The sequence below is a fragment of the Sphaerodactylus townsendi genome, linkage group LG04, assembly GCF_021028975.2.
Source record: "Sphaerodactylus townsendi isolate TG3544 linkage group LG04, MPM_Stown_v2.3, whole genome shotgun sequence".
Classification (NCBI taxonomy): domain Eukaryota; kingdom Metazoa; phylum Chordata; class Lepidosauria; order Squamata; family Sphaerodactylidae; genus Sphaerodactylus; species Sphaerodactylus townsendi.
In genome coordinates, this window is record NC_059428.1 from 135,689,200 (window position 1) to 135,710,912 (window position 21,713).

Here is a 21,713-nt window from a genome sequence, read left to right on the forward strand (position 1 = left end):
CGCCGGAGGCCCCACCCCCTCCCTCTCGCGGCCGGAGAATGCGCGCGACGGCGAGGGATGGGCCTTCTCGCCACCCGTAGCTGCTGCGCTGGGCGGAACCTCAGAGGCGGGCCGGGCGGCGGCGAGGAGATGTAAGTGCCTCGCGCGGGATGGCGGGGGGGGGAGAGAGGCCGGGGCTGCGGCCGGACTGAGGAGGGGCGGGGGGAGAAGTGCGCGCTTTCTTTGCTCCCCGCCCTCCCGGATTTCCTTGGCCCAGGGTTGGCAACCCTACCACGCCAGCGCTCCCTGGCCCGCGCCTGCCCCCAGCTTCGTTGCCCGCGGGGGTCAGGCCCATTCGCACGGGATATTGGCCGGGCGGCCAGGCCGCCACACCTGCGCGCCAGAAGGGAAGGGGCGCGTTGGACCTGCTCCTCCCAAGTGCCCGACTGCGCTCGAAACTCCATTTTTTGCCCAAACGGATCTCATCACCTCTATGGGACTATTTGCAACATGTCGTGTGTCCTCCCCCCCCCCGGCTTTCAAACTGGAGATTTATCAGTCCATTTATTTATACAGCTCTAGGCCAAAATAAAAACAAACAAACAAATCACGTCTGCCTAACATCACAACGTATGTACCAAGAAACAATAATTGCAATATGTTATACTGTTAAAATGACTATATTAGGATGGATAAAACCTGGGCAATTAAATACCTACACGTTGTTGTATCATAAGACTACATTTTTTAACGTACAAGTGCACATAATGTCCCCACAGCGTGTGTAATATTGGGGTCATTGTCATCAAGCAAGGACTCCTGGGGTTGTCTATGTCCACAAAATGGGGCCATGCTGACACCCAACAGATTTCCCTGTAAACTTGAGAGACCCTACAGGTTTTCAGAAAAATCAGAAGTCTTTTTAAGAATTTTTTGGGGGGAGGGGGTTAAGTTCTGGGAAATTGCCAGGCATGGATGCTAGAAGCACAGAGTGGCCCCCCAACATCACTGCCTCTGAGGCCAGGCTGGAAGGCGAGTGGGGCCCCAGGATGTACCAATGAGTTTCAAGGCCCCCCCCCCCTTGTTTCACTGTACTTGGCATGAACTGTCAATAAATAACATTGTGCACATCTGTGAGCCACTATAAGGATTTCCATGTTGACTTGGATTCACTAAGTCTAATAAGCTGTTTTTTGAAAAACATCTTGCCTTGCAGTAACACCGTTAAAGAGACTCATAGTGAACAGCTGTAAAACAATTTTAATAGAAAAAAATATGAATTTGATCAGGTCAGCAAGTAAATAAAACAGCTTCACATTCCAAGAAAGCCAACTGAAAGAACCGTATCCATCATGTAAAAACTAGGATGCGAATCAAAAGAAGCAGAAATTGCCACCATAGTCACTTTCCACTGGGTGTTTGGACTGGAAAAGAGCCATTACATACATTTTGTAAGCGAAAACAACATTAAGTCAGAAGACACAAGGCTGCTTTGGTCCATCTGAAAATCCCACACTCAAATAGTCAAACCAGCAACCTTCTATTAGAATCAGTTAAAATTACCAAGTATGCGAGCGTCTGAATTAATTAGAACTTTTATTGCGACTGTCAGTCAAAAAGGGAGCGGAGGATGCAACAACTCAGTTTCTGTTGTTTCTAAAAACTTCTAAGAGAAAAAGTGGAGATGTAGCAGAAGCAGCAAACTGTGGGAGCTAGAAGATGAAGGTCATATTCAGCTGAACTCTGGGATAAAGAGGCAGTTCGGCCAAGGCAGAAACAGTTGCCCCACCCTTAGGTAGAACTGGGGCAGGAATGGGGAGGTGCAGGCTGCTGTTTTCCCACCCCAGTCATTATGGTGATAAATGTGTTAATTCTGCAAAGTACATCTAAAAGAAATTAGTAACAGGAACAACAGTTACATGGTGGCCTAATAACCTCTCTTGTGCTTCTTGACATATTCTCTGATGTTACATCAGTGATGTATTGTGGAAAATTGTGTTCCTCATTAAATCTGTTATGGAAAAGAAATACTTGGCTTTAGGGCAAACAATTAGTTGAGCAGGCTGGATTTCAGTTTGAATTGCTGGCTCTTCCAAAAATCGCACTTAATTTCCAAATCTGTAGATTTGCTCTTTCTGATTTTTCTTTTCCAGGGCCGATTACTGGAAATCGCAGCCCAAGAAATTCTGTGATTACTGCAAGTGCTGGATAGCAGACAACAAGCCTGTATGACAGTCTACCTACTGTACTCTTAAGTCAATCTGAAGTACAAGAATTTGAATTATATAGCTTTAACTAACTTTTTTATCAGTAGATAAGTACGACCTTGGAAACATGTATTTTAAGGTGTAGTCACCAAGTCCCTGATTAAATCTCCCTGTCAGGAGACACAGAGATGAGAGCTGACAAGAGTGTTCTGTCGCTGTCCACCTGCTGTTGTCTCCACTGGGAGCCACAAAATCCTATGTGGTTATCTAGAGTTGAAATGCATCACTGCACATAAGCTGTGTCATAGCTGCCAGGGCTCTCCCATCTGGCTGTGTTGGTCTGCAGTAGAACAGCTGGATTTGAGTCCAGTCGCATTTTGGAGACCAATACAATTTGGGGAGGTATAAGCTTTTGGGAGTCAGAGCTCCCTTCCTCAGATCCGAAGAAGGGAGCTTTGACCCTTTCCCTCGATGCAGGAAACCACCCCTAACACTTCTTTTTTAAAAAAACAGGTTTACAAAACTTTATTCCTACACAACATTTTATAGAGCCCATGTCATCCAATGCTGGGAGTGGATCCACTCTATGCAGTAATTTTATGTAGAGGTATTTTAAAAATAGTGCCAAGGGACCATCACATGCTGGATGTACAGAATGAAATGTAATTATGTAAAGTTCAGATCTCACTAGGAAAAATACTGACAGTCTTTACTAAGCTAGATGACCCTTCACTCAAGTAGTTAGCATCTGTAATGCTGCTCAGATAGTTCCTCATAGTGTGGAAGAAAATAGTGTCAAGGGTTAACTGGCTCAGTAAAGATTGTGACTGCCATCTTTGCCATGGCTGTTACAAAGCACTCGAAGAGATGACTGAACAAAGGCTACCAAATTCACCTTCAGTGATAATCCTTTGATAAACTGGCTGTTTGTGTTAGCCTTCTGAGTGGTCAGGAGAACCTGGCCTTGTGCTTCTGTATCCTGTTGTAAATTTGGAAACTTGAAGCTGCCCTAAACTAACTAAGATGTAAGTATCCAAAAGGTGAGCCTGCTGGGACATCCACAGTGTCGCCTCAAGTAGAGGTGTATTTCCACCCACACTTCCAAATCCTTGGAGTCTCTGAGCTTAAAGGGCATAACCTTGTGTAGGACAGCATGAAGTGTTAGAGAATCAAAGTAGAAGTGTCAGAGAGTCTGACAAAGGCAGCTTTGCCTCTGAAAAGCTTGTTCCCTGGGTGCTACCAGACTCAAATCATGCTCTTCTACTGCAGAACAACACACCTACCCTTCTGAAACTGTCTGTTTAGGATGGCACTCTGTTTAGGATCTGCCTCTGAGGCTCTGGCCCCTTCCGCACACGCAAATTAATGTGTTTTCAAACCACTTTCACAGCTGTTTGCAAGTGGATTTTGCCATTCCGCACAGCTTCAAAGAGCACTGAAAGCAGTTTGAAAGTGCATTATTCTGCATGTGCGGAATGAGCCTCTGTGCAGCATAAGCCCACTTCAGTGCAGGCCGGCCGGCCAGTGGCCTCAAGCAGCAGGGCTTTCTGTGTGGTGGTGCCTTGGTGGGATTCCATCTTTCTCTGTGCCTGGCACCTTCGTGGTCTAGGATGAGGTGCCAGGTAGAAATATTCTTGCTGTCTTGGACTTTTAATATTTTTAATTGACTCTGTGGATGGCCCTGGGTTTTGATCTGTACTGTATTGTTTTTCTGACTTTACTGCTGCTCAATTTAATTTTTGTCTTTTTATTTATTTGCTACCTTTGTTTGAAACTCTCTCCCGCTTTGAAAAAAATGTTGCTTTTTTACTGTTTGCTGCTTTTTATAATTAATAGACTTATTCATCAGGGTCTAATGTTTTCAAAAGAGAGTTTTGACCTGATATAAAAACAAACTGAATTAAATGCATAGTGAGAGGGCACCCAAATGTGTTAAGAACTATTACAATTAAAACTTCTAGTCTGAGTTTCAGAAAAAGTGTGAGTTCTGTGAAAAGGTGTGGCAGTTTGGCTGATTGACGTGCTCTTGTAATGTTCTGCTGAGCGTTTGATTACTGGATTACTGGATGCTTATTGATAATGAAACAGTAAAACAGTTTTCAGCCAATGTCTTCTTTTTGTGTATTAACTAACTCTCTCTCTCTTTCTTTCTCTCTCTCTCTCTCTAGAGTATTGAATTCCATGAAAGAGGAAAGAATCATAAAGAAAATGTGGCTAAGAAAATTAGTGAGGTAATTTGAACATGAACTTGTTCTCTCTGAACAATTTTTAAAAATTCTGTTAACTACTTTTGTTGTTGTTGTAGATTAAAAAGAAAAGTTTGGAGAAAGCAAAGCAAGAGGAAAAAATGTCAAAGGAATTTGCGGCCATGGAGGAAGCGGCAATGAAGGCCTACCAGGAGGATTTGAAAAGGCTGGGAACTCCAACAGGTAGGAGCTGAAGTTTCCGATATGTGTTTGACAGTTTGATCAAGCTAGCAAAGGTCTTATCCACATCCAGCATCAGCTAAACACGCTAGTAATGCAGAAGGAACAAAAACTCCAGACTGCTCACAGCATGTCGGGAGCCTTCATAGCTCCCCTGTCAATCACCCCCAACAACATCTCTATCAGCTGTCTGGTGGACCTGCTTGAGAAATTGTCAATCAAGTCCCGTCTTCATACTATGAAGGATACAAGGACAGAGGATAGTAACCCTTTCCTCGAGAAAATTGCATTAGAAATGGGTGACATAAATTCAGGTGCTGCTCTTTGCAGATGTTGTTGGGTCTTCTAGCTTCTTCATGCAACGCAATTTTATAACTCCAAGAATTGCCATCTGTACAATAGCAGATGCTGTTTTGCAGCAACAAAAGGCCCAGGAATTATATGGAGGCATGCTGTGTCCAAAACCGGTTCTCCTGAACATTCTGCAGCTTCTAAAAATTCATGCAGTTCAGGGTTCTGGGCCTTCTTGCTGAACATGTTCTTTGCACTACTGGGGTTGCCCTCAGGGCATGTTCCAAACCTGTAACTTTTCTAAAAGTAAAAAAAAAATGTATAACTTGGCCTGGGAGCAGGGCAGAATATACTTGTCTCATCTGGCATTTGTGCTGGGCAGAGGCAGTTGCATTTGGAGGCTAAGTTATAGAAATGTAATGCTGGGTGTCATCTGCCTGCTGAACACCAAACTATGATTTGATTGATCTTTTAAAAAAGTACGTGCTACCTCTCCAGAGACCTGCTTGAAGTGAATAATAATAATAATAATAAAGTGCTGTTGAGTTGCAACAAACTCCTGGCAACCCCTCATGGGGTTTTCAGGGCAAGAGAAGGGCAGAGGTGGTTTGCCATTGCTTCCTCTGCATTTCTTTGGTGGTCTCCCATCCAAGTTCTACCATGGCCAAACCTGGTGAACTTCCAAGATCTGACAAGCTCAGGCTAGCCTGGAATCCTCAGGCTGCCTGAAAGGGCTGAGAAGGCAAAATCTGAAGCTTGAGGTGATCTTATTCAGCAGCCTGAGGTAAATATTGGAAAGCACAACTGCGAGGACAGAACTTTGGAGCTTCATAATCCAGCTCCCTTGCTGCGTCTCCGACAGAAAATCTGGGCAATTTGACAGGAACAAAAATGGATCTCTTTGCTAAGGTTCAGATGACCTTCATGTGTTCTTAGACCAGAGCTTTGTGGTATTCCAGGCAGATCTGGGACAGCGCATTCATAGGAGGCAGCAACTTTGAGTCAGCTGCAGAAATTAGTCAGTTATACTTCGCTCAGTAGAAAAAATATTTTAATTTTTCCAGGAGTCAAAAGTATGAGATTCTTTTTTTCTTTTTGACAGAGGGTTCCGTAAATATCTGATCAGGGCGCCTGCGGTGGCCCTGGTACTGTTTTCATAGGCACACTTTTTTTTTTTTTTTGTCGATACTCGGGTTTAAAAAATAACTGGTTCTTCTTGCCAGTCTCACATTTGCTTGAGCCAATGTTGATCACACCAACCTCTTCATATTCCCAATGTTGTTGTTGTGGAAAGTGCAGTCAAGTCACAGCTGACATTATTATTATGATCCCCCAGTGGGATTTCCAAGGCAAGAGACACTCTGAGGTAGTTTTTCCTTGCCTGCCTCTGCGTCATGACCCTGGCCTAACCTTGGAGGTCACCCAGCCAAAAACTAGCCAGGGCTGACCCTGCTTAGCTTCCAAGATCCCAACGCTACCACCTAAAAAAAGAATCCCCCCAAATTATTCAATAATGTTTAATCATTAAACTTTAATAAGTTTAATCATCAAAGTTAGACTCTTCTGCATTTGCGGGGAAGTGAGTGGGGGAGGGTGAAAGAAGAGTGTCAACTATTGAAGTTGTGTGGGTCACCTGGTTGTTGTGGGTTTTCTGGGCCGTGTGGCAGATAACACACTTCTCTCTGCGATACACCTATGAAGATCCAGCCACAGATGTAGGCAAAACGTTAGGAACAAGATCTACCAGACCACGGCCACACAGCCTGGAAAGCCACAACAACCAGTTGAGTCTGGCTGTGAAAGCCTTCGACAATACATTGTGAGGGTCACATTTTTTAAAATTTGGCTCCTTGTGTTTCAGAAGCTGTTGTTTCAGTCCCCCTGAAAAAGGAAGAAAAGCGAGAAAAGAAGGAAAAGAAGAAAAAAGAGAGAAAGGCCACAGAGCCATCATCAGTTGAAACCAAGGAATGGGTGCGTGGATTTTCTTCAGAAGGCTACATGTATTACTATAACACCAGATCAGGAGGTGAGTGGAGAATGTGAAGCTGAGTGTTCGGACCTCTGGAAATGGAGCTTCTTTCTAGCTCCCTTTCTGCCCACATACTGGTGACATCAGAACAAAACACACAAGATACACATAATTTCCTGCATAACAGAAAGCAGTGTTTGGTTTGATTTCTGACTCTGGAAATGTGGATGCCACAGGGGCGGGAATTTTGGGAAAGATTGAAATATGTGCAGTCTTTCCCCATCAAGTCTGAACTTCCTTTACTGATTGAACATAATGTGTATTATTTATAACTCAGCATATAAAATTATACTAGTTGACATTAATGGAATTTAAAGCTATAAATGTCTTAGTTTTCTATTTTAAAAAAATGCCAGTATACTACATACTTGGGAAAGAGTTGCAAACTGCTGGACCTTCTGCTTCCAAAACACATTTATCTTAAGTTTTGCCATCTGACATGTAGGAAAAATAAGGTAGGAAAAAATTATAGTAAACTAAAGAAAATATATTATTTGGAGACTCAAGTGCAAACTGTAGGACTGTCTGGATATTTCAATATTCTTAATATTGAAAACATTGTAGTCAATAGCATGTGACCATTTAGCATATTAATTGTTGTCAAAATAATTTGTATTTAAACTAAAAAAAATTAAGTATTTTATCTGTCTATAGCATACATAGGAATTGTCATTTTGAGTAATCCATTGTTCATCTCACTCATTTATGAAACGGGGAAAATAATTCTGTGCTAAACCAAATTTCCCATTTTCTCCATGTGAAAAATAGACAAAATCTGAGGATTTTTTTATGCTATACATTTTGAGCAAGAAAAGCCTTGCCTTAAGAAGCATTTTACTCATTCTAAAAAAGAAAACATGTCATTGGATTTTTCTTCAATATTCCCCAAAACTTGCGAATTTTTGCTTCCCTGTGCATAATTTCCTTCAGAGGCAGGCAGAAATGAAGACTACCGGTGTTTTGTTTTGTTTTTGTGTTAAGAATCACAGTGGGAGAAACCAGAAGGATTTGAAGTTGATCCACAGGAATCCCAAATGGTAATTATATATAATGGCTATCATTGTCTTAGTATTTTACATGGTCTGATAGATGAGATAACTACTGCCCATTTGACTCAGTTCCCCATGGATAATCCCAGATCCCATACTATTAAATAACTTTGTTTACGATCTTAGACCAGCAATTAAGAAATTAGCATTACTTCAGCAATAACATTTCTGCATAAAATTCTGAGACACTCAAGGTTCTCCAAATGTATGAAATATAGGCTCAGTCTGTTGGCAGGTGTACATGGAGATAAGTAAAAAGCATCAACATCTGTGCGCCATCTGTCTTGCTTTTTTATTTATGGTCTTTGACACACAACAAATAAATCAATAGTTCATAAAATTTACAAAATGCTGTTGAATAAGATATATAAAGAGTTCCCACATCTCAGACACTCTACCCACCACACCCCGCTGCCCAGTCAGAGACAGGCCGAGAGGCTCCTGGGAGGCCCAGCAGAGCAGCTCTCCAAGGCCAGAGATGGCAGACTTCCCTGCCCCCCCCCCACACCGGCTGGGCTCCCAATTGGCAGTCCTTTCTGCCCTCTCCTCCGGGCAGAGGTGTAGCTAGGGAAAATGGAGCCCGGTGCAAAATCTGAGTTTTGCGCGCATGCCCCCCACCCTCATGGGCGGCCACTGTGATCCACCCCCAAACAGCATCACTTTCAATGGTGTTTAAGCTAGGGATCCCAGATTCTCCTTTTAAATCCACCTTCAAGGGAGAATCTGGGGTCCCCAGTTAAAACAACATTGAAAGTGATGCTGTTTGGTGGTGGATTATCCCCCACCCTTAAACAGCATCACTTTCAATGTTTAAACTGGGGACCTCAGATTCTCCCTTTAAATCCATGCCGAAGGGGGTGGATTTAAAAGGAGAATCTGGGGAAATTTGGGGGGGGGGTGCCTCCTGTCAGGGGTGCAATTGTTAAGCTAGCAGCACCAAACTTTTAGGGTATCTTTAGGAGACTCTCCTGATGATACCACTCAGGTTTGGTGAAGTTTGGTTCAGGGGAGCCAAAGTTATGGACCCTCAGATGTGTAGCCCCCATTTCCTATTGGCTCCCATTGGAAACAATGGGGGATGGGGGGCACCCCCTTTGGGAGTCCATAGCTTTGGACCCCCTGACCAAACTTCACAAAACCTGGGTGGTATCAGTAGGAGACTCTCCTGATGCTATCACCCAGGTTTGGAGAAATTTGGTTAAGGGGGGCCAAAGTTATGGACCCTCAAATGTGTAGCCCCCATCTCCTACTAGCTTCCATTGGAAACAATGGGGGATAGGGCACCCTCTTTGGGAGTCCATAACGTTGGACCCCATGAACCAAATTTCACCAAATCTGGGTGGTATCATCAGGAGGGTCTCCTAAAGATACCCTGAAAGTTTGGTGCTGCTAGCTTAAAAACTGCGCCCCCTGCAGGCCAATAATAAAAACACTTTAAAATAAAAAAAACCACAAATGGAGGGGCGGAGCTACAGACATGTAATGGCGGGGTTGAATCTGAGGGGGGAAAACCCTTACCTACATCCTTGGATGTACACTCTTCATGGAGGAAGGACAGGGTGAAAACAGAGATGGACTCCTAATTTCTTCAATGAAAACTAGATGCGGTCTCAAGGGCATGCCTGTCTTGCTCAGCTGGACCAATGTAGAACATCCATCCAAGTTTGATTTGTATTTTTATTAATTGGCTTTTTGGCTCTCTTGCATTTTTTTACCAGCCAGGGCAGTGGGTGGAAGGAGTCAGTGAAGATGGTCAGACCTATTACTACAACACAGAAACGGGAGGTGAGCATCCATGGCTTCTCAAGGCCGCAAAACTTCCTGTACCAAAAGAATTTATGTGGCATTAGTGTTTGTATAAATTGTGTGTGCTTTGCTATGTATGTTGTGGATAGAGCACAACAGGTTATACCCTCCAGCGTGGGCACACATGGGCATCATTTGAGGATGTTTAGTTGTCACGCTATATATGGAATGCAAGCTGTTTTCTACAGAAGAGGCACTCTCTCTCACTCTCTGTCTTTGGGTGGTCAATTCAAACCAATTTGCGACAAATCAAGATTTCCATCCTCTGTAATATTCCGCCCCTTCCGAAAATAGGTTTACAAAAGCCGTCATGTGGAAGACAGAGACTGAAGTAAAAATCACCCATTCATCTTGTGACCTGCACGATTCTTTACAGTGTTTAGGCTTCTTTCAGGCCAGGCTCTAAAAGCCCTACTACTTATGACTTAAAATGCATTTTGCGTTTGGTGTTGGGGTTACTCAGCTGGTAATCTTTCAGGTTTGTAGACATCCTAGCTGGATTCTTTGGTTTTAGAACTGTCATGGCTGCTTCACAGGGAAATTCTTGTTTTTGACACACAGAACATTCCAAAAGGGCATCTTCCTCTTATATTGTGCAATATTACAGTCCAGTCCTTTCTCATCCTGCCGCTTGGGTAGACTGATGATGAGGGATGGGGTTGGACTGCCATATAACTCGTGACATCGGATTTGAACTGACCAAGCTATTTTCAGCAACTCCCACCCACTCATATCAGACACACACACCTGTGTCATTCCTAATGGTCCTGCATCTCCCATGAGCAGCGGGGGGGGGGGGGGGATCCAGTGGCAGGATCAGGAAAGTTTCTTCTGCTGATGGCGAAGTGAATCTGGATGCAACCCATGAGTGTTTTTCTCTGATTTTATGTTAAATGAAGTCACACCTCTGATGGTTGATTAACCACTCATTTAATGTATGTATGTATGTTATTTAAAAATTTATAAGCAGCCTTTCTTCCTTATGGAGCTCAAGGCAGCTTACAATATACACAAAATACATAAAAACTCACATGTTGAATCACAGTTCCAGACTGATAGTAAATGTAACCAAATATGGTCCTAAACGGAACTGTCTTCCACCTCTTGCTAAAGATTGAGATTGGCGGGGGGCAAGGGCAGGATTGCCTTTATGAGAAGGTTGTTCCATAACTGTGGGGCTGCCACTAGAACTCCTGTCTTGTGTGTCTACCAGACAAATGGGACAGTCAAGAGGGCCTCTCCCAGTGATCTGAATTGTGCGCTGGGACATCCTGCTAAAATGGCACATGTTCATAATTTCCACTCGTTTGTTTAGACACAGTGCTGTTTTCTTGACTGCCACTCTTTCAGCTTCACCTAAGGTTGACCAGCAGGCAAAATGCAAATAACCGGTCTTGTCTGTATTGTCCAGTATCATCCTGGGAGAAGCCTGATGGTTTTGTGTCTTCTTCAAATGAAAGCTGTCAAGAGAAAAGCTGTTCTGGAGAGGACGGAGGAGGAAAGTCAGAGGGAACTGAGTCAGATTCTGGAAAGGGGGCCAGTCTGATGGAACAGCAGAAAATCCAGGTAAGTCGACCTCCTGACCCCCTTGGCTAAGGTAATCAAGCTGTGTGAATGAGCTGAGATCAGACTGGGAAAAGGATTAAGGAAGGCTGTACATTTAACTGCTCTTATTTAACTTTTATATTAGTGATAAATCTTCATAACATGAACTCTCCCTTCCCCCCCCCCCCCCCCCCCCCCGAACTTGCTGGAAGACATATTTCAGTCCTGCTGTATGCAGATAATGCAGTGATCCTTTCAGAAACGCGTATGGGCCTTAAAAGCTCACTGAAAGCACTAGCATTGTACTGTAAGGAGGACAAATTAGGAGGAGGCAGTGTTTGGATTTATACCCGACTTTTCTCAACCATAATGAGTCTACAATCACCTTGCCTTTCTCTCTGCACAACAAACACCTTGTGAGGTTGCTGAAGGTGAGAGAGTCCTGAAAGAACTGTGACTAGCTCAAGGTCACCCAGCAGGCTTCATGAGGAGCAGCAGGGAAACAAATCCAGTTCACCAGATAAGAGTCCACAACTCACATGGAGGAGTGGGGAATCAAACCCAAGATCTCCAGATTAGAGTCCACTGCTGTTAACCACTATGCCACACTGGCTCTCAGAAAACCAAAATCATGGCATTTGCCAAAAGGCCCATGTATCATTCTTGAAGGATTGATGGTCATAAGATTGAGCAAGTTCCCTGTTTTAAGTAGCTGGATGTAGTCATCCATTCCTTCGGTACTTTATGGGGACTGTGTTGCTGGAAATGCACAGAGGAGCTCCACCATGAATGTCCGTCGCAGTAAGGTATCTTGGACAGATGTATTTTCTTGAGCCCTGCTTTCACTTTCCAAAGAAGCAGAGGCCTGGCAGACAAACTTCACTGCAGGCTGTGGGCTGCCTCCTTGTGTGCAAACAGAGAAACGCGAGTAGAGCCCACTGCAACCACACTGTGCAATAAAGAACTGCGAGGTAAGCAAGGGTGTATCTTGGCAGGAGGGATTTTGCCACACGCCTAGGTCACATGGGTGCACATTTGGTTACTACCCACCCACCCCTCGGCTAGAGGGCCAAGCAGGCACCTGGCAGGCCGACAATTGGGATTTGGGTGAGAAATCCATGGCCCTCATGCTCCTCCTCCCTCCCTCCCTCCCTCCCCCCCTTCACAAGCCAGAAAGGGGAAGCTGTTCAGGAGCCACATCTCCCATTTCCCTTTGGAGGAACTTTCCTGAGGAGGAATCCTTTTGGTTATCTGGTTCCTCAATAGAGCAGGAGTTTAGAAAGCCATTTGTGTTTTAGCGTGCGAAGCCGGAGCAGCAAATGTGGGAGGCTGGTTAAGTTGGCCTTCTGGTCCGTGGAGCCCATTCTCTGGAGGGGCAGCTCTGAAGAGAAAGAATTGGAGTTGTAAAGATATACCATTTAACAGAAGGAGCGGTTTTGGATCAGGATCCCAGTGGTGTACTGGCTGAAAATGGCATGCGGGGGAGACGACGACACACCATTTGGGTACTTGCCCCGGGTGCCCTTTTCAGCTGGTGTGCCACTGGAGCTCAGCATTCCATGTGTAATGGGCTCAGGAGAGGCTTAAAGGCCAAGAAGATTTTCGAGGTGTCAGCTTTTGAGAGTCACAGCTCCCTGCATCAGATATCATACCTTCATATCCAACAAAGGGTGCTTTGACTCTCAAAAGCTGACACCTCGAAAATTTGGCTGGTCTCTGAGGTGGACTTGAACACAGCTGTCCTGCATATAGATGTTAAGGTAGATTAATGTGTGTGCGTGTAATGGAATGCCTTTGAAGTCTACTTGGAAACGGCAACCAGTTCAAAACACAGTTGTATTAATACCTTATTCTGGCTCCTGGTGTGTTTCTGGGCACAATTCAGAGGGCCTCAGGTCCTGGGGTTCTCAGGGGCTGCCTTCGCTCATGCAAGCGTGCAGGTCAATATCTGCAAGTGAGGCCACTGACCAGGCATGGTGACCATCAGGCCGGTTGCCCCTGGAGATGGCGTCTTCTGGGGGAGAGTGTCCCAGAGAGGGAAGACCCTCCCTGCAGCTGACTTGGTTGACCTTCAGGTGCCAGGTCAGGCTGTGATGATTCTGCTGTCTTTCCATGAATGGATCCACTGTGTGCTACAGCTGCTGCCTATTTTATGGTTGCCTCTTAGCTGGATTTTACAGATTATGGTGATGGGGTTTTTATGTTTGCAAATAAGTTAAATTGAAAGCCCAAAATATCACTATTTTAAAGCCAGAAAGAAAAACAAAATACAGACTAACCCCACGCTCACATAAACCAATCCAGAAGAAAGAGCACGTTCCTCGTTTCCGTTGACATCCAAGGGAAATCCACGGAGGAGCTCTGAGTGCTCCCTGGCTGGCAGCAGCTGCTGCGTCCAGAATCAGTCAAAGTCTGCCAGAGAAAAGCTACCGCTTTTGAGCCTGTTGAGTAGTGGTGCTGAATACCACACAAGAGTGCTGAAGTTTGATTCATTTCCTTGTTTCCAGGTTCTGTTTATGCATAAAGTGCAATGCTGTGGATATCTGAATTGAGCCAGCTTTTATGGGGATTTTGGGGTGGGGGAGGGGTGGCACAGTCCTGCCTTTTTTTCCTTTTGGGCCTTTCTTCAGTTGAATAAGGGAGGAGTGTGTTGGTGGAGCTCAGATGTTTTCTCCTCTTCTCTTTTAGAAGAAAACAGAAAGCGATGGAGGCGGGGGGAAAAAGCCTCGCAGGCCGAGAAAGATCAGCCCGTATGGAGAATGGCAGGCAGTGAAACCAGGAAGCATTGATCCTGAGGACAGAGCACCACCAGCTCCACACAAAACGTCCCGGGCAGCCTCTGCTACAGCCAAGCCGTACGGCGAGTGGGCGGAAATCACCGCAGAGGAAGACCCCTAGTAAGTCTGACTCAACCAGAACCTGGAAGGCTGCATTTAGACTGCTGACATTTGGGGCAGCTGTTTTTTTTTTACTGGGCTAAAACATTTGGGAACTGTTTCGGGAGGGTGGTAAAGAGTGTTTGTGAGCTTCCTTCAGTCAGCAGCTGCCACAGTGAGCTGAAGCAAGCCTGCTTGTCCTCTGGATTGTTATTATTAAAACATTTTTATGCCACCTTTCCACCCACCCAGTTATGGTCCACGAACTGGCCAACATTAAAAAAACATTAAAACATTCAAGCAGTTAAATATACATTGTCGAAGGCTTTCACGGCCGGAATCACTTGGGTGCTGTACGGCCGTGTTCTAGCAGCATTCTCTCCTGACGTTTCACCTGCGTCTGTGGCTGGCATCTTCATTAGATCCTCTGAAGATTCCAGCCACAGATGCAGGCGAAACGACAGGAGAGAATGCTGCTAGAACACGGCCATACAACCCGGAAACCACACAGCACCCAAGTTAAATCTACAAAGTATAAAATAATCCAATTAAAAACCCTATAGAAGGAGACAGGCATATCTGAAGAGGGCGGGGGAGAGGGAAGAAGGTCCAGAATTTTCACACCACAGCTGAGAAAGGTAGCAAGACTAAGAGACACAGTCTCTTGAGGAGGGGGGTGGGGGAGGCTTTATGAGAATTTGGGCTCAGCATTTCCTAAGACACTCCTGCTGAACTTTGGAGATGCCACACGAGGCTGTTGCAAAAAATAACATTTTTCTCTTGTTAAAAAGCTATCTCTGGGAATTTAGGACATTGGCAGTCTGCCCAGCATCTTGTGTTTTTTGTCTTTTGTCCCCAAATCATTATCTACTCACTTTTATATTGTTTTATTGTTAGCACCGCTTGATTCTTTCGGTTTGCTTCTTTAACTAAAGGCTGGCAACATTTCCATCAAGAGCACCTTATTGGTTGTCAAGTCATTAGGGTTTTTTTTTTCATATTTTATAGTTTCAGAGGGTAGCTGGGTTGGTCTGCATAAGAACATCTTGGTTCAAGTCCACTAGCACCAAAGAAACGAGCAAGAGTTTTGGAGTGTAAACTTTTTAAGATTTCCAGCTCTCTCTCTCGGATATGGGATACTCCAACAACACAATAACCAAATCTAACAACACCAGCCATCCCATCTCTGTTTCATTCCCTTGTTCACCTTTGAACGTGATATATCAAATATCAGCAATGTCCTTCCACACTCTATCTCAGACAAGCAGTTCAGTTCCTACACAAAAGAATAAATGAAAATAAATTGAACATCAAAATAACAACTGTCAAAAAACATTGGGAGGCCATTTTAATCTTTCGGGACATTCCATTGCTGACCTAAGAGTGGCTGTCCTCAAGCAGAAGTTTCAAAGGGAGAGAACAATGTGAAATTGCTGAAGTTGAATTCATTTGCAAGTTCAGACCAATGGACCTCCCAGGGATGAAGAAGGGCATAGGAGTCTTACCTCAATACTGATGCCCCAAAGCATTTCTCCTTTGCTGTAATCAAGCTGGTTACAATATGTATTGTACCTTGGCATCACAAGTCCCTCCTTTCCAACATGCCTGCCACCTTCTGACCAGGATATAAGGACTCTGGGACCTCCAATTCTAACGTGTATCTGATGGAGCTTTGCCTCTTGAAAGGGCACACCCTGAACCTCTTGTTGCTCTCTAAAGTGCAGCTGGGCTTGAATCTTCGTATTTTATGATGCTTGCTGTTAAATAAACTTTTTCCCCCTTTTTTCTTGCAGTGAAAAAGTAGACTTGGAGCTTCCTAGTACAGAAAATGATTCTCTGCCAGCTCCAATTCTGGAGGTCCCAGAAGATGCCAAAGTGATATTTAAGGAAAAAACTGTCACTTCCCTCAGCGACACAACGGCAGGGCTAACTGTTTTCAAAAAGCGGAAATTCGAAAATGGAAAATCTAGAAACATTCGACAAAGACTGGAGGATCACTGATAGTTCTGCTGCGGTGCCTGGATTCTCTTTTGTGGAAGCAAGAAGAGGAGATATTTTAAAACATTTCTTTACAGAACATGGTTAGAAATTCAAATAAGCCTCGTTTTTCCCCCATGATACTATTTTGTTTCTATAAAGAAATGTGTTTCATTCATGCAGCTGTGTAAATACATGTATATATTTTACATCCCATATCATAATGAACTCCTGAGTTTTTGTTCACTTGTTCACAATCAGCATGCTGTAGTCTTGTCTTCTTGGAGAAATGGGAATGCGGCAACTTCCACACTTGTCCAGTGCACACCAAGTGGGAAGGAGGTTGCTTAGAGTCAATGGGCGGGGGCCTCCCAAATAATCGTCTGTGGGACTGTGAGCCTGCTCCTCGTAGGACAACTAATGGAAGGTGATGAAATGTCATCCTTTTGTTCAGTCCATAAATGTGTAACTTGACCATTTTAAACTAATTTTACACAATACCGAAACTTAATCCAGCAATTAGCACTTTAAAAAAATTCTGATTTGCTTTGATAGGGAGCAATGTTGTATGTACAGATCTCAATATAGTTCCTGGAGCAGATTTGTATATAGCAGAACATAAGTGTTTCGCATAACAAGAAACAAGGCAGCCAAATCTTTCTCTGGCATCTTCCCTCCCATCTTTACTCATCAACGTTTCCCGTTTGGTCATTGATTGAGATGCTGTATGGGTTGGAGTTAGCTGGATGTCTGTGTGGACCGCTCCCTCCCATTTCATTTACGTTCGGGTGCCCAGCATTGACTGGTTTGCTGTCTTACCTTCTCATCTGTGCCGTGACAGAGTAGATTGTGGGCTGTGTGTACTTTTTGCCTGTATGCCAAGCTGACTTGAACGCTGTGACCTGTATGATTTGGCAAATTAAGTAAACGTTTCTACATCCCGCATCATATATTGTGCATCTACTAATCAAGGGGGAGGGAAAGCTTGTGGCTCTGGGTCTTTGGCAACCGTCGTGTTCAGAGGTTCCATGCCCAGTTTCACTGCCTAGAAGTGAACAGCCTCTTTTCTTCCATGCATACAGAGCAAGGTTGTGAAAGTTAAGGGAGGGCCAAGTGCCACATGATCTGCAAGATGAAGCAGAAAAGCGTGAATATAAAAGATGCTTCTGTTACCACACCTACTCCCTTTCACGTGTATTCTTAGATGTGCGGACTCTTTGACTTGGCTTCAGAACATTTGCCCAGAACTGCAACTAGGTTTTTTGGGGGGGGAGGGAGGGGGAATTAAGTTCACTCTCAGGGGAAATCTCTTCCTGCTTCTACAACCTGGGTGAAGAGTGAGGGGGCACAATTTTGGCTGGTTCAGCAGCAATAGTTATTGGAGCCAGCGCAAAAGGATATCCAAGAAATTTTCAGACTCTCGAACGTGGAAATAACAGAGACCGTAGGAAAGTCCAAAAGCAGTTTATTCCAGATGATACGAAGAGTAACAATGTAAAGCAGGATCTGAGCTAGAGAGCTCAGATCCAGGACTTATATCCTTTAATCCCCCCCCCCTTTTCGCCCCACACCAAATGTCCACTACAGTTTCTACTAGAAAGCTACAAAGAACCTGGGAACCTTTCACACCTCTTTGAAGATGGCACCAGGAGATTGCTAACAGGAGATTGATGGGAAGAGGGAAACAGGAAAACAATTGCAAATCACACACAGCAAGACATCAAGATACTGACAGGCATGGCCCAGACAGAAATGATGGTAAAGTCCAGGGATTCAGGGCCAGTCCAGAATGAGTATGTGAATTTCCTGACTCTGATGGAATTGTGGCCGGGGAGGGGGGGGCACTTCCCAGAAAGTTGCCCCAGGTGATTGCAGCCAGGGAAGATGGAGGCAAGGCCGGGAATAGGCGTTCAGCCAAGGGCAGTGGAAAGCAATCAAGCCCTCCTGGGTGACAGGCATGATCTTTTGTCACTGCTGAGGCATTTACGCTGATAGACTCAGGTGGGAGCCTGGCTTTCGAAGCCCCCAGGCCAATGGGTAGGCATGCAGATGTCTCATCGGTGTTAATCCCGATGAGGACCTGGGTCTACGCTGGACAGATTGACCCCTAGTCAATTGCCTCAGGGACCAACATGCAAGAGGATGTTCCATGCATTACGGGCCCTAACCAAGTTGCCAATTCCTGACTACTTGGAGGGGAGGCCTCCAGAGGGAAGAGGTGAAATGCCACAGAGTTCACCCTCCCAAAGCCATTCTCTCCAAGGGAACTGATCAATCAGCTGAAATTCTGGGAGATCCCCAGGTCACACCAGGAGGATGACAACCTTACAGTGAAGATCCTTGCATTTGTGGTGGCAGCTGCTGCTGAAGCAATGTTTTTAAAAAATCTCATCAGAAGCTCTGTTGGGCAAAAGACCCGCTTGGCCCCACCCATTTTCTAAAAACACTTACAATTACAATTCCCAACAGCCTCTGCCAGCATGGCCAATTGGCCATGCTGGCAGGGGCTGGTGGGAATTGTAGTCCATAACATCTGGAGTGCCAAAGGTTCGCCACCACGGTGCTAGTGGGTGCCTGGGCATTGGGGGATGCCACACTGGGATCCTATGAATTAGAATAATGGCGAGGGAGGAATCCTATCACTGCCACAGAATAATCAAAACCCTGCAACCACTGAGCAGATCTCTCGGAAACCCTCCTTTGCCTGCAAAACAACACCTGAGACCCAGCGAGCAGAACAAGCTATATAATTATTCACGAGTGACAAATAGGTTTGAGTTGAAATGGCTGAGAATTTAAACATTAACAGGAGGGTTTGTTGTAGCTACTGCTTAACTACACTGAATATACCCCAAGACAGCCACCTCCTGGTCGAAGCACCCACAAAACAGTGTAAGTAATATTCTGAATGACTATTTTTTTCAAAACAGAATTGCTATTAAATTAGAAAACTGTTTCCTTTTGAAAAAGTCTAATGGAAATAAGAAAAGCAGATGGCGAACTGAACGGTGAACGAGGTAAAACAATTTTCGATAGGAAGCAGGTGGGTTGAGATTTCTGTAATGGGAGGCTGCTGATGCCCGTCGGAGGACATATCTTTTGGAGATCAATTTCTAGCACTCTCCTTGGTGCCCTTCTTGATTCGTACTCCTGAAACGTTGTAAGTGAAGCCGACCTGTCTGCAAAGCTCAGCAGGTTTTTCATGAAGAGAATTATATGGCAATCAGTGAGACCTCCCCACTTCCAGGGGATTTGGGGGCTAAGGGGAACTTTGAACTTCGGTCTCCCAGTACCCAACCCAACATTTCCTAGAAGTGCCCCCCCCCTCCGACCCTTTGTCTAACCCTACTTAATAACCCCCGGTGTAAAAATTATTCAGATCTGGGTGCTGATATCGCTTGGGTCTTAGAGAGCACCCAAAATCATGTATTAGAAGTCGTACTAATTCGTTGTTTCTGAAATCACTTCCTTCACAAACAGCTTTCCCATTAGGAATAAAGTGGATGCCCCAAAGGAGGTTATATTGAGGATGCCAAATAAAGCCCAAGAGGTAAGCGTTGCTCTCCTTCGTGCCAGACTGCAGGTTTTCCATCTCTCACACACATTTCTAATTCACCAAAGACATTATTAAATGTGTGGCGATGTGGCTGCCATTGGCATTCTAGAACTCGACAATTGTATAGCGCTTTGGAGTGCTCAAACCTTTCAGGTACAGCTGGCTGGCAAATCCAGGTGTTTTATGTGCCTGTAAAGTGCTGCAAAGTCACCAGCTGGTAGGGTTTTCAAGGCAAGAGACGGCAGGGGAGTGGTCTGCTCTTGCCCACCTCCGTGTCAGCATTCGTTGAATAGAATAGAATAGAATAGAATCTTTATTGGCCAAGTGTGATTGGACACACAAGGAATTTGTCTCCGGTGCATATGCTCTCAGTGTACATAAAAGAAAAATACATTTGTCAAGAATCATAAGGTACAGCACTTAATGATTGTCGTATAGGTCTAGTAAGCAATCAGGAAACAATCAATAGTAATAAAAACATAAAATGTAAAATCATAAAATAAAATGAAATGTCAGCACAGGCTATAGTCATACAGTCATAATTGGGAGGAGATGGGTAATAGGAATGATGAAAAAAGTAGTGCAGTAATTATATAATAAATACATAATAAATAGTTTGACATTGGAGATTGCCCATATAAATGCTTGCCAGAATCTGATGAAATCAATGTAGCCGCCTGGGCTATCCCGATCAGAGCACCAGCAGTGTGAGGGAGGCCAATATTAGAAATACTTGAAGTCTCTGATGAGTGGCAGCAGTGGTCTAGGGCAGTGATGGCGAACCTATGGCACAGGTGCCAGAGGTGGCACTCGGAGCCCTCTCTGTGGGCATGCGCACACAAGTTCATCATGAGGGGGGCGGAAAATCACCCCCACCCCCCACACACACATCTAGGCTGCCCTGGGTCACTGAGCACGACGTGCGCGCACCGCAGTGAGCAGGGAGGACTAGGCTGGCGGGCCTGTTGCCTGTGCTCCATGTGGCTGCTTCCCGGGGGTGAAGGGCGCAGAGGAGGCAGAGATGCTAGAGAGGCACAGAGCGGTGCACGCGGAGCGGTCCACGCGGCACAGAGCGGTGCATGCGGAACGGTGCAGAGCGGTGCATGCGGAACTTGGAGGCTAGAGCAGGCTGGTCCCTGCTTGAGCGGGTGGGGTGGAGGAAGAGGGAGCCATCCGTTTTTTTCTAAACTAAAACCTCAGCATTCAGGTTAAATTGCCGTGTTGGCACTTTGTGATAAATAAGTGGGGTTTGGGTTGCAATTTGGGCACTCCGTCTCAAAAAGGTTCGCCATCACTGGTCTAGGGGCTCAGGGAGAGAACAGTCTGTCACATCCCCTCCTACGAATGCAAGCGCCATCCAATCATGATCTGCTTACAGTCACCCAAGCAGGGGTTTTCACAGCCTCTGAGAAACAGAGAAGGTGCACCATTGCTTTCCTCCGCAGAGTCTTCCAGCCCAAACTTGTGGTGACCCTCAGAGGGGCTTTCAGGGCAAATGAGAAGCAGAAGGGATCTGCCATCCAATCACTGCCCCTGCTGGGCTTCCAAGATCCGGCCAGATTGGGCCACATCCTGCCACCATCCCTCTACATCACCTCCTACCTGAGCCTTAAAAAAAAAAGTAAGATACTGGAGAATGAACTTGGGATTTTCCGGCTTGCAAAGCAGGTGTCCCACCACAAACTCAGGCCCCTTCCGCACTCGCAAAATAATGCGTTTTCAAACCACTTTCACAACTGTTTGCAAGTGGATTTTGCTATTCCGCACAGCTTCAAAGAGCACTGAAAGCAGTTTGAAAGTGCGTTATTCTGCATGTGCGGAATGAGCCTCACTTTCAATCCCACTACTCTCATTATATCCACTGAGAGCTAAATGTTTGCCTAAAGGTAGGGAAAGGGGTTTTTTTTGAGGGGGAGGGGGTTTTCTAGCTGAGATACTACCTGATACCAACCACGACTTCTTCCTAAAAGAA

At 45.0% G+C, this 21,713-nt stretch overlaps 1 protein-coding gene across 2 annotated transcripts; it reads left to right on the forward strand.

The window, feature by feature from the left end:
* Positions 1-13: 13 nt before the first annotated feature.
* On the forward strand, positions 14-16,401 carry WBP4 (WW domain binding protein 4). Of its 2 annotated transcripts, none has more exons than XM_048493311.1 (10): positions 14-131; positions 2,133-2,205; positions 4,355-4,417; positions 4,492-4,615; positions 6,768-6,929; positions 7,914-7,969; positions 9,700-9,766; positions 11,199-11,353; positions 14,021-14,229; positions 16,002-16,401. In XM_048493311.1, the coding sequence occupies exons 1-10, from the start codon at positions 58-60 to the stop codon at positions 16,207-16,209; spliced, it is 1,191 nt and encodes a 396-aa protein (XP_048349268.1). In that variant the 5' UTR covers positions 14-57; the 3' UTR covers positions 16,210-16,401. The 2 variants fall into 2 exon arrangements, with proteins under 2 accessions (XP_048349268.1, XP_048349267.1); XM_048493310.1 differs by having other exon boundaries at positions 17-131; positions 6,765-6,929.
* The last annotated feature ends 5,312 nt before the right edge of the window (positions 16,402-21,713 follow it).

Bases quoted from the DNA above. Each gene is read 5' to 3' on its own strand.
- WBP4 (XM_048493310.1), top strand. From the start codon at position 58: ATGGGCCTTCTCGCCACCCGTAGCTGCTGCGCTGGGCGGAACCTCAGA. The intron at 4,418-4,491 runs GTAATTTGAACA...TTGTTGTTGTAG, and splicing joins TGGCTAAGAAAATTAGTGAG to ATTAAAAAGAAAAGTTTGGA. The intron at 4,616-6,764 runs GTAGGAGCTGAA...CTTGTGTTTCAG, and splicing joins AAGGCTGGGAACTCCAACAG to AAGCTGTTGTTTCAGTCCCC.